We start from the raw sequence: 11820 nt of genomic DNA on the forward strand, positions 1-11820 counted from the left end.
TCTTATTTCCTCCCTCCTAAGCGTGCACAGTGAATCATAATCATAGAATTCCCTGACTAGTCTCCCTCTCTGCTCACTCTTCCAACTGCTGACCGACCAGCAACTTTAGTTTGGTTTTTGACTTCGGAACTTCCAGAATTCATCTCCACTTTGTCGTCTAAACAAAATTCCACTAACTGGCTGCCACTCATCGAAAAATTCGCGGTAAGCAGCCTGGCGCACGTGACCACCGCTTGACGGCTGATGGCGCCACCAATGTCGCTTAGGACATTCCAGACTTTCTCTGTATTGTTCAACAAGATTTCTAGACGTGACTGCAAGGGGCCGATCGAGCTCACGAATACATTGTGTCTGCGCTCTCGTGAGGCAATCTGTGAGGTGGCCAACCACTCTAACATGAAAGGACCTTGAATTGATCAGCGTGTCCTTGAGGGACCTCCCACAGTAAACTGGACTGGGAGACCACCTTTGAAAGCTGGAATACCGCATCCCCACATTGCTCGGCAGTTCTGGGCTGGACAGCTCTGCATGCACACACACTGTGAGACCTATGTCGCATTTCTGCATCTTGTTCCTCTGGGCACACAGTCTTTGATAACAAAAACCAATCACCTATCATGCAATGAGCATTCAGAATTCGTGGGAAAGTGCACTTGGTGATGTCAGTCACATTCAAACGTCCTCATAACAATAGAGAATCTATCAGATATTTCCTAATTTCAGATTAATCACGCAGCAAGGGGTAGAAATTGAATCATTGTGAGGTGGTAAAGTTGGTTGTAAATTTAACATTTAGCAACTATATTGTTGTAATTCATAATTAGACTTGTCCATGTCCTGCTGCAGTACCGTTGCAAGCTTCTACTCTGCCCTGTGGTGATGATGAGCTGCCGATCGCACATTGGTGCTGGTATTTCAGTCCCCCTTGTTCCACCACCCACCCCATTTACAAGTAATACTGGCTGATTCACAATCCTGGTGGAAAATGGCATAGTCTTTATTATCAGCTTAATCTCTGCACAGCTATGGTTTCTACACCATCTACAGCGCTCCAAGGAAACCACTGTACTGTTTTAGGGCTGGGGGAGGGGGGGGGGGGTAGTCTAACATTTTGTCTGTTGCTTAACACACGTGAACACAGTCTGGACTGTTTGATGTCTTTGTCGACAGGTGGATATGATACTGGCCAACATAGTGCTCACCAACTCGGATGAGCACTTCTCACGTGCCTCCGAGTTCATTCCTGAGCGATGGCTCAAGGACGATCACTCTGCCCAGACAGCGCACCCCTTTGCCTTCATGCCCTTCGGCTTCGGCCCCAGGATGTGCATCGGCCGCAGATTCGCTGAGCTCGAGATCTACACCTTGCTGGCCAGGGTAAGTAGTCTGCACTCTCACTCGCGCGGGAGCGGTGGGCGGGGGGCGGGAGGCGGGGGGCGGGGGGCGGAGGGCGGGGGGCGGGGGGGGTGAGGGGGGAGGAAAGGGAGGGAGGGCGGCACATCTGTCCTCAGCTGGTGGCGCAGGTCCCATCTCCTTCACTTGGGCAACCTCCTCTACCAACAACACAGCTATTTTTAGTTATTTTATTTATTTACACGTCAACTTCCGTAGGACAAAATTGAGGAACAAATCTCCAAGGTCATGCAACGTGTCAGTACCTGAAATTACAACATAAAAGTAATAACTGATAAAATAAAATGTTTATGAACCCTACAAAATTCAAGCCTTAAGTTTATGTAAACGCAATCAACATTATAACATAAAAATCAGCTTAATTTTGCAAGAAACTCTTCATTTTCGATTTGAAAGCGCGTTTACTACTGCTAAGATTCTTTAATTATCTTGGTAGCTATTGAAAATGGATATAGCAGTATACTGCACACCTTTCTGCTGAAGAGTTAAGGAAGTCCGATACAAATGGAGCTTGGATGTATGCCGAGTATTAACTAAGTAAAAGCTGCTTATTCTTGGGAATAAGCTGATATTGTTAACAAGAGACGACAGTAAAGAATATACATATTTAGAGACCAATGTCAAAATATCCAGACTAGTGAACAGCGGCCAACAAGAGGTTCGCGAGCTTACACCACTTGGTGCCCGAACGCGACGACTGGACCCTGTACACTTGACAGCTGCAGTCAAGGTACCCTCCACAACTCAGATGAGGCCCCCCAACAGACATATCGAGCGCACACTGGCTTTCTTTCCAGCCCTGAAAGCTATCTTCCAAAGGGACTCCACAATGCGCCTAACACTGGAGCCCCTATAACCGGCGAATCCCTGCCCACGTGTTCCTGCTCAGACGCTGCTGAAGGGACGGCCACCTGTTCACTCACAGGGTGAATAGAAAATGCCATTGGCTAGCCTCTACATTGACCCAGAAAAGAATCCCATTTGGGTTGACAAAGTGTGGTGATAGACCCTACCACTTACAAATCGAGCAGCACACTTCTGAATTGTAGGGACCAATGACCGCAGCAGTTTGGTCCCGTAAGGTCTTACCACAACTTTCCAAAACTCCTGAATTGCTTCAATGTCTTCCCTTAATCTGGCCTGATGGGGGTCCTAATCATTCGAGCAGTACTCAAGAATGGATTGCAGTAATGTTCTCTCCTTTCTAGATGAGCCACACTTTCCTAAAATTCTCCCAATAAACAAAAGTCTACCATTCGCTTTCCCTACTGCCATATTTACATGCACGTTCCATTCCATATTAGTTGGCGAAGTTACACTTAGATATTTCATAGTGTTTGTGTCAAGCAGTACACTACTTTTTGGATGTGATGTCCGCCAGTTATGCAAAGAACCGTTTTTCTCAGTACCAAAACATGTTTCGGCACCACTGTGCCATCATCAATGGGTTTTCGTTTTTGTTTATTATTTACATTTGGTGTGCATGGATTTTCTGGATCACTTGTGTGTTAATTACTACTGGTAGCTTGTCATGTTTTCGTGTGGCAAGTACTTCCATTCTCCGCATAATGTTGAGGTGTTTTGATGCACATGTAACTATAACAAGTATTTTTCACAAATAGCATAGTAAAACACTTTTCACTTCTGCAGAACACAGTGTGAATCACACATAACATACTTGTTATAGTTACACGAATCACACTGTGTTATGGTGAAGTGAACCCCTCAGCATTATGCGGAGAATGGAAGTACTTGCCACACGAAAACATGACAAGCTACCAGTAGTAATTAACACACAAGTGATCCAGAAAATTCATGCACACCAAATGTAAAGAATAAATAAAAACGAAAACCCACTGATGATGGCACAGTGGTGCCGAAACATGTTTGGAAACTGAGAAAAACGGTGTTTTGCATAACTGGTGGACCTCACATCCAACAATTTTAACTGCAAACACGGCCAATATAAGGAGCTGCAAATCAAAATGATGGACAGTACACTATTAATGCTAAATTCGAACACTATGGGGTCGTTTATTTCTTCTTATCTGCATTGTCTTACATTTTGCTACATTTACTCCAAGCTACCATTCAGCATACCAAATAGAAATTCCTTCAGAGTCATCCTATATTATTCTACAGTCACTCAACGACGATATTTGCCCATATACTACAGATTCATCAGCAAACAGTCTTAGATTGCTGTGTACAGAGAACAATAGTGACCCTATCACACTTCACTGGAGCATTCTCGACCATACCCTTGTCTCTGATGGATACTTGCCATTGAGGATAATGTATTGGGTATTGCTGTTTTTCTCAGTATTCCTAATTGTTTCCTCCTACACATACAATGCCTGCCAGGTTTCTTAAATTAATTATCTACAAACGCTAAACAGCAAAACTTCAGATGGATCTTTTTCCACCCAGTTGTATTCTGCTTTTGATGATTGATTCTGCTCATATCTCCCTGTATTTTCTGATCACTTCTTCCAGATATGGAGTTAAACAAGACTGAAATACATAAATATTGGGTGTGAAACAATGCGCCAATGAAACGTTTAACACCTGATGTTATGAGGTCGTTAGAACTTGGAAGGATTGGAGTGGCTGGGTGATCATAGGGGCTGTGACCATATTGTTTGCCCACCTGTGTTTCCAGGTTGTGCGCCGCTTTCAGCTGGAATTTGATGGCGAGATGCGATGGAGGACTACGGTGCTGCATGCACCAGTGACACCGCTCACCCTCAAGGTCACCGAGAAGGAGCAGAAGGTGTGACACCACACACCTAGCTACTGCTCTGACGTCACAATGAAAAGCAGCTACTACGCAGCTGGACCAGTATTGGAATATAACACAACCCAGTAGTGATTGCCATTGGTGCTTTTGCAACAGTATTCATTATTTTCATTTCCCATTTTTCACCAGTTTTTCATAACTTGATGTGAGTCCCAAACTCGGGAAATTAAGCACATTCTTTTCATTTTATTGTATATTACAATACTTTACCTTATTTTTTAGTCAGTATGATGGTGTACACAATTATGTTTCTTATTTTTAGGAAGAAAGAAATAAAGCAATTAAAGCTAATTACAAAAGTGATATTGACTTTCATCAATATTTATCAAATGATAATCAGAATCTTATCTTATTACTTGTAAAAGAGTTTAAGAAGAGTTATATGATAATTATAACAGTAAATGTATAATAGACACAATGGAAATAGTGATGACTACCATCAATATGGTTTCAACTTTCTTCTACAAGCAGTGTTTCACAGTTTCTAAATATTTCAATAATCCCATCATAAACACCTCAAAAAGCTGTTTCAGAGAAATTTTTTTGACCAAACGTACATGTTTAGTATATAAAAATTTTTTAGTAAATCTATCGAGAACTTTTCGAATTTTTGCTAACAATTTATTGATTGAATACATGTTCACATGTTTTATATATATATTTTATGTCCACTCAAATATTTATTAGAGTTTTGTGCAAACATTTGAAATAAATCATTTAAGAATCCTTCGAGATTTTTCGTCTTTATGTATAGTCTACATATAGTCTAGATATATATCAGGTGTACACCTAGAGTTGACGAAAAGCGTTGGTTTGTGTCCTGTTACAAAAAATAAGTAAATAAATAATTTAAACAAACTGCCTGTTGGCTTCTGTCTCTGGTTCTTCGGCCGCCGTTGGTCTAATGATTTTTCTAACGTTCGCCAGCATGAGCTGTTGGCAATGTCAAAGCTTCACCCTCCATTGGTGGTGGTGGACTGGAGGCCAACTCGCGGCCGCAGGCTATATGTACCTGGCGCGCCGACGTCCAAGGGATTCTCTGTGGTCATTTCCGGTGCGGTTCTCCTCTTGCTGCCCGCAACGATCATTCGTTGTAGCAGGAGAATATAGGATCAGTTTATCTTGAGGCGGTCGTCTTTCCTGTTGAAGCTATTCTCTTGTTTACGTATTTCTCCAGCTTCTCTGAACAAGCGAGTGTGATTCCTCTTCTCTACAGCAAGAACTCCCGTCTCGGCGAATTATACTATGTGGTCGGCTTCACACAGGGCGTGCTCTGCCATCGACGATTTCTCCACCTGCCCCATCCTGCAATGTCGCTTATGTTCTGTGATCCTGGAGTTCATTGATCGTCCAGTCACTCCAATATAAACTTTTCCGCATGTGCATTGTACGTGGTAAATTCCCAACATTGCAAGTGGTTCCCTTTTCTCCTTTGCCCTTCTGAACACTCTTTGATATTCTTTGTAGTTTGTAACTAGTCTTTACGCTGTGTTTTCGTAATATAAGACCGATTCTGTTCGTCACTCTGGGAACGTATGGCAGAAACGCCGTACCCGAGATTTCTTTTTCCGACGTTTCTGTAAGTATGTGTGCATTTCTCTGGCTAGCTGATATATGGGTGCACTTCTGAAACACAACGGGGAGTCTCGGAGTGCCCTCCTTGTGGAGCTTTAGTAGGCTGTTATGTGAAAGACAAATTCTGTTGAATTTTATATTTAAAATAGTTTGATGTAACTTTCATGTGGTGTTCCGGAATTTGTTGTAAGGCTTGCTTGGAAATGCCTGACAGGAGGGCGAGATAATGGTCTAGAGGTTGAAGTTCTTTTGTCTGTGTTTGCGTTAACAGTACATATGTTTTTTGTATGGAGTCCGCATTTAGCAAATCACAATTTTGTTTTTTATCCCAAACATGTTTCATTGTGGTTGCAGCATCATCAGTGGGTTTTACACATAAAAATGTTCTTTACTGTTTATATACATGTAAATATTAGCTTTTAAATCGTAATTACAGATTTTTGAAGAGCACATAAAATTATGTATTCATACCTTTTTACCACGTGGTGTGGTTTTCCTGCTGTATTATGTTTTTACAGTGTCTGATTTCTTATAAGTTTGTCATCTGCAACCATATACAACTTAATGTAGACAAAATATTACAATTTCAAAACTGTTATGACTATGCTTGAAATTAATTAATTTTATGTAAACGGTTTTATGTGTGTGTGTGTGTGTGTGTGTGTGTCAGGGGGGGGGGGGGAGGTGTTCTTTAGTTTGGTGTTATGTAATAATTCTCTGCGGACAGAGAACAGAGTTCCAATACAGAGAGCTATGTATTCATTTATTATTTGTTTTCCTTCAGCTATGGTTTCTTGTATGTGATAATTTTCTTCAATTATTTGTTTTTGTGGTGGCCTGATGCTGCATTTGAGAATTTTGAAGTCAGTATTGATATCTGTTGGGCAATGTTTCTTGTCCATAAGGTGTTCAGTAAATGTGGAATGAAAGCTGTTACTTTTTAATGCTCTTCTGTTGTTCTGTGTATCTGCTATTAAAGTTTCTGCTTGTGTGTCCTATATAAACTGATTTGCAGTCCTGACACGTTAGTTGGTAAATACCAGATGTGTTGTTTTTGTATGTGCTTTTGTTGGTTGTCCTTAGTTTTCTCTGTGTTGAGTTGTCTGTCCTGTAGGCTACTTTTAGCCCTTGTTTTTTTAAGTGTGTTACCTATTCTGTGGGCTGCTTTGTTGTTGTAGGCGAGAGTAAACCACTTGTTTGTTGTTGTGGGTGTTTCTTGTTCATTTGTGCTCATATGTGTGTTCTATTTTTTTGTAAGTTGGTGAGAAGGCTTTTGTTTATGTGTGTTGGGTGCCCTTTTTAATTTTGTGGTTCAGTTTATCTATAGTATTTGTGTCATGTCCATTCTCTACAGCTATTGTTTGATTGTCTGTAATTCATTGCTATAGTTGTTTTCAGTGAGTGGAGTTTTGTTCAGTCTTTGTAGCATATATTGGAAGCCAGCTACTTTGTGTGCAATCGAATGATTAGAATGTTTGTGAATGACTGTGCTGGTGATGGTTACTTTTCTGAATATGGAGAATTGGTGTTTTTTGTTGTGTCTATATATTGTGAGGTCAAGGAAATTTAACGTTTTGCCGTTTTCTGTTCCTATGGTGGATTTATTTTCGGGTGCACTTTGTTTATATCACTGTGGAGTTGTTGGATGCGACTGTGTGTTTCATTCAGAAGGCATATGATGTCATCTACATAACGATAATATTTTATGAGGAGGCCTCGTGATCCGCATCTTACCTGCATGCGACAATACCTATGGAACAATGAAGGCTAATGAGGCAGAATCATTTCAAGTGAAAGTTAAGTTTCCTCCAATAAGCAAAACAAACTTAGGTGGACAGGGTCCTTTTGCCCTTCGTAAAACACTTAATTGTCAGATTTAATTGTATTCATATGTGCTTTTAAAATAAATCAAGAACATTAAATAAAATCAAATAACTGAATGTTCTGCGGCAGGTAGACAGTATGCTGCTTGATATTTTACTGTAGTACATAAGCTTATGTCAGGTTTATTGTCTTCTTCAGTACAGCTGCACACAATTGGACTTATTTATAAATTAATTAGAATACCATTTATGAAGATTTTTTAAAATTTGATATTGTACTCACGTTATGACATTGTATATGAACGTATTTCAACACTGAGCAAACTACTGTTGCTGTCTGTAGTTGCTGGGTGCAATTTACATTAAGTTACTTAGGTCTGTCCATGTAATGCTTCATGATGAAGATGCTTTACTTTGAAATATACATACATATACAATATCCCTACGATATACTAACTTTTTCAGACATACAGTTTAAAATTTTTTAAAAAGTTGTTGAATAACTTGCTGTTGCACGCTTATTATAATACTTTTTTTTATTATTTGATGGTTGTAGAAATTCAAGTTTGAAAGCTAGTTTACTCAAAGATACATTCTTGCAGGTCGTGTATCAGGGGCACTGTTAGTGATATGTTTGTAATTTCTGGTGTTCTGGTTATCCTTCATTCCTAAATAAAATTTCAATAACTTTTTTAAACTGTATGTCCGTAAAATTGGTTTGGTTAGTATATCATATGGATGTTGTATATGTATGTATATTTCAAAGTAACACAGGTGAGCATAAAGCATTACATGTACAGACCTAAGTAACTTAATGTAAATTGCACCCAGCAACTACAGACAGTAACAGTAGTTTGCTCAGTGTTGACATACGTTCATATACAACGTCAGAGCGTTGCAACTTGCTACAGCGTCCCTCACATTAATTGCCGATCATCACGAAGCGTTTTGCAAATTTGAATGAAAGCGCGGAACCTTAAATGATCTGGCCACAGTCTCCAAGCTATAATTCCGTTTCGTCCGTAAATAAAGTACCGGCCCCGTAAAACTGATGGTGGTATTAAAAGATGAAATCCATTCTAAATTTTACAGCATTTTTCTAGAAATCAATTTGGCCACTAACAAAGATGCACCCACCATCAACAACGGCCGTTTGCTCCAGGTGCTTGATTCCAGTTCCTATTTAAAGTCAGATTATCATTCATTTTAGCAGTCTTGCGAGAGCAGACACGTCAAGTACGAAAAACAACCTTATAATGGTCAGGTTAGTTGATGTCTGACACACTTACATCCATTAAATATCTTGGCGTAATGTTGCAGAGCGACAAAAATGCAACGTGCAAGCACGGGAGGTTGGAGAAAAGGCGAATGGTCGACTTTGGATTATTGGAAGAATTCTAGGAAAGCACGGTTCACCTACACAGTAGACCGCGTACAGAACACTTGCACAGCCCGTTATTGAGTATTGCTGGAGTGTTTGGTATCATCACTAGACCAGATTAAAGAAAGATATCGGAGTAATTCAAAGGAGTACTTCTAGATTTGTTACCGGTAGTTCGATTAGGTGGCAAATATTACTGAGATGCGTCGTTAACTCAAATATGAAACCCTAGAGGAAAGATGACATTCTTTTCTTTGAAAAAATTCAGAGAACCGGCATTTGCGACATATTGAAGAACGATCATACTATCACTTACCTATATCTCGTGTAAGGATCGCGAAGACAAGATAAATATTGACTTGCGGAATATGTAAGTAGATGTGTGTATTAACACTAATGATATTTAGATTTTATCTAAACATACGGGTTACACAGGCGTTCAAACACGTCCTCCTTCTAGAACCTTGACGAACAATGTTCCGGTGATGGCGAGATAAATATAAGTGACAACGTCCTGAAACTATTGGTGTACGCATTGAACAGTACCCCCACACTTCCTTTTCGTATTACGTCAGTCTCCCACTAATCCCCTACCAGTGACATTACACAGGCTGAACCATAACAAGACAAAACTTTGATTGCTCGTTACATAGTAATTGCATTCTGTTTGATTTCTTATCTCCATTTATCTTTGTATCTCTATTGTACGCAAAATATCTGAACGACATGTGCTGTAGTGATCTCTGTGTATAGAATACAATCCCCTCCCCACCCCCCACCCCCTTCCCAGCCGCCGAAACATGCCTCATATGCCCGTGCGGTTCTAGACGCTACAGTCTGGAAACGAGCGACCGCTACGATCGCAGGTTCGAATCCTGCCTGGGGCTTGGATGTGTGTGATGTCCTTAGGTAAGTTAGGTTTAATTAGTTCTAGGTTCTAGGCAACTGATGACCTCAGAAGTTAAGTCGCATAGTGCTCAGAGCCCATGCCTCATACGGCTATACCATGCAGCACAAAGGTCGCGACACATTGTCTGGAAGAGCCTAATCCACGTTGTAATTAATGTTGTCTGCCAGAAACATGATACTGCCACGAGAGACTGCAAACACTAGTGTACCTCAATAGAGTGAACATTTAATATTCACCAAAATTTTAACGAAATGAGTTGAATTCTGGCAGAAAACGTGTTGTAAAGTTATACTTACCCCAATCACAAAATTAAGAAAGTCAGATAATAGAGGAGCGAATACACAGTATCAAGTGAACCAGATTATCAGTAACCTAAATAGCTATCAGACTTAATGAATATTCTGGTTGTCCTATGTTTCACTGAGCTGCGTATGTCGTATGGTTCGAGGGTGTATCCGCAAAAAATTTTAGGTGAGCTTTGTCAACAATGAAGCAAACAATCTCTGTCAACGACATTCTGGTGCAAGTCTATAAAGTGCATGGCAGGCCATGGTGAAGTAAAACGTCTAAATGAAACTTCTGTTCCAATTTGTAACACACAAAATGTTGTTTAATAATTTGAAGTTCATAATGTAGGGGTGTCATTACGTCCTATTGTTAATAATTTAGGTGCAACCACATACAATTAGGTGAAGTGTCTAGGGAGTATTATCTGTCCCAGTTGAGTTTAATCAGTGAAATCCTGAACGTGAAAATGTTGGAACTTAAACTTCATGTGCTTACTTCAATTTACTTTTTATTTAATAAGATATTTTATGAACAAAACGGCAGAGAGGCTGTGAATAGTCCCATATCACCCACAGTTGCGAACTTATTTGTGGAATCTTTTCAGGATGGAGCACTAAGGGCAGCAATCTTAAATCCAATGTGTTTATGGAGGTATGCAGATTACTTTTTTTTAATAAAATTCATTACATGAAGCTCATGCCTTCAATTGTTTCTCCGCAACAGTGGCGTCTCATCTGAAGATAATTGTTAGACAGACCGGCAAAATATTGTGTCAGCTTGTCACGAAGATCCATTTGCAAACACAAGAAGAGTATCACAAGCTATAATAACCTCAGTTTTATTATTCAGACACTAAAAAACACACACGTTCTATCATTTGCAGTGATTTAAAAATTGTGCATGTTATCTGCATATAAAACTGCAACGATATTATTTTCAATTCATAACTGCTTACAGTCATTATCCCCCGAAAAAAAAGCAATTCGGTGTGGAGCCCCTGACATATAATACGCTACATGTGCCTCTGACGACGTAGCGTTACACGTCGCTGGCGAAGGGCTAACAGTAACGTGTTGTGTGTAATATGCGTAAAAAATGCACGACGTCGCCTGGAGTAAAGGGCCCAATGGGAGAGCATTTCAAATTTCATGGGGCATTTCCAACGTTACGGGCCCGTGACAACGTTGACCACCAGTTTGTCTACAGAATCAGCGCACATGCTCCGTGTAGTGTAAACAATTCTCGCCAGAGATGCAGCGCAGCAGCCAGAAATAATAGGCGGCAACACTGCTGCAGCTGCAACGTCCTGACATAAATGTTTCCACGGTCACTACACTCCATGCTTGGCATTATTAAGTTGCCCTCTGGAACGAACTGATTAATTGTGGCAGTATAGTCTCTTAATTGCCCCACCCATGACAGTGATCTTTTCTTTGAGGTTCTTGAGTTATTATACCACCGTATCAAGATCTTTTTTGAAGACAAGTACTCTCTCTTTGAACTAGTATACTGCTAGTCCAGTACGTAGGGTGGGTGCAGCATCCACCTGGTATTGTTACGTGACTTCCGTACAACACGTTCATTCATATTTTTCGTTGACCTCGAAACTTTAATATCACACCTATTTGCC

The 11820-nt window shown here is 40.3% G+C and overlaps 1 protein-coding gene across 2 annotated transcripts in view; it reads left to right on the forward strand.

The window, feature by feature from the left end:
* Nucleotides 1-4783, forward strand: part of LOC126188163 (probable cytochrome P450 301a1, mitochondrial) — a 130484-nt gene extending 125701 nt beyond the window's left edge. For both annotated transcript variants that reach the window (XM_049929678.1, XM_049929677.1), the window contains exons 11-12: nt 1171-1377; nt 4076-4783. In XM_049929678.1, the coding sequence (XP_049785635.1) occupies nt 1171-1377; nt 4076-4192 (324 nt within the window). In that variant the 3' untranslated portion in view covers nt 4193-4783. The remainder of the gene's footprint in view (nt 1-1170; nt 1378-4075) is intronic.
* Nucleotides 4784-11820: the final 7037 nt, after the last annotated feature.

This window comes from Schistocerca cancellata, chromosome 5, assembly GCF_023864275.1.
Source record: "Schistocerca cancellata isolate TAMUIC-IGC-003103 chromosome 5, iqSchCanc2.1, whole genome shotgun sequence".
Taxonomy (NCBI): Eukaryota; Metazoa; Arthropoda; class Insecta; order Orthoptera; family Acrididae; genus Schistocerca; species Schistocerca cancellata.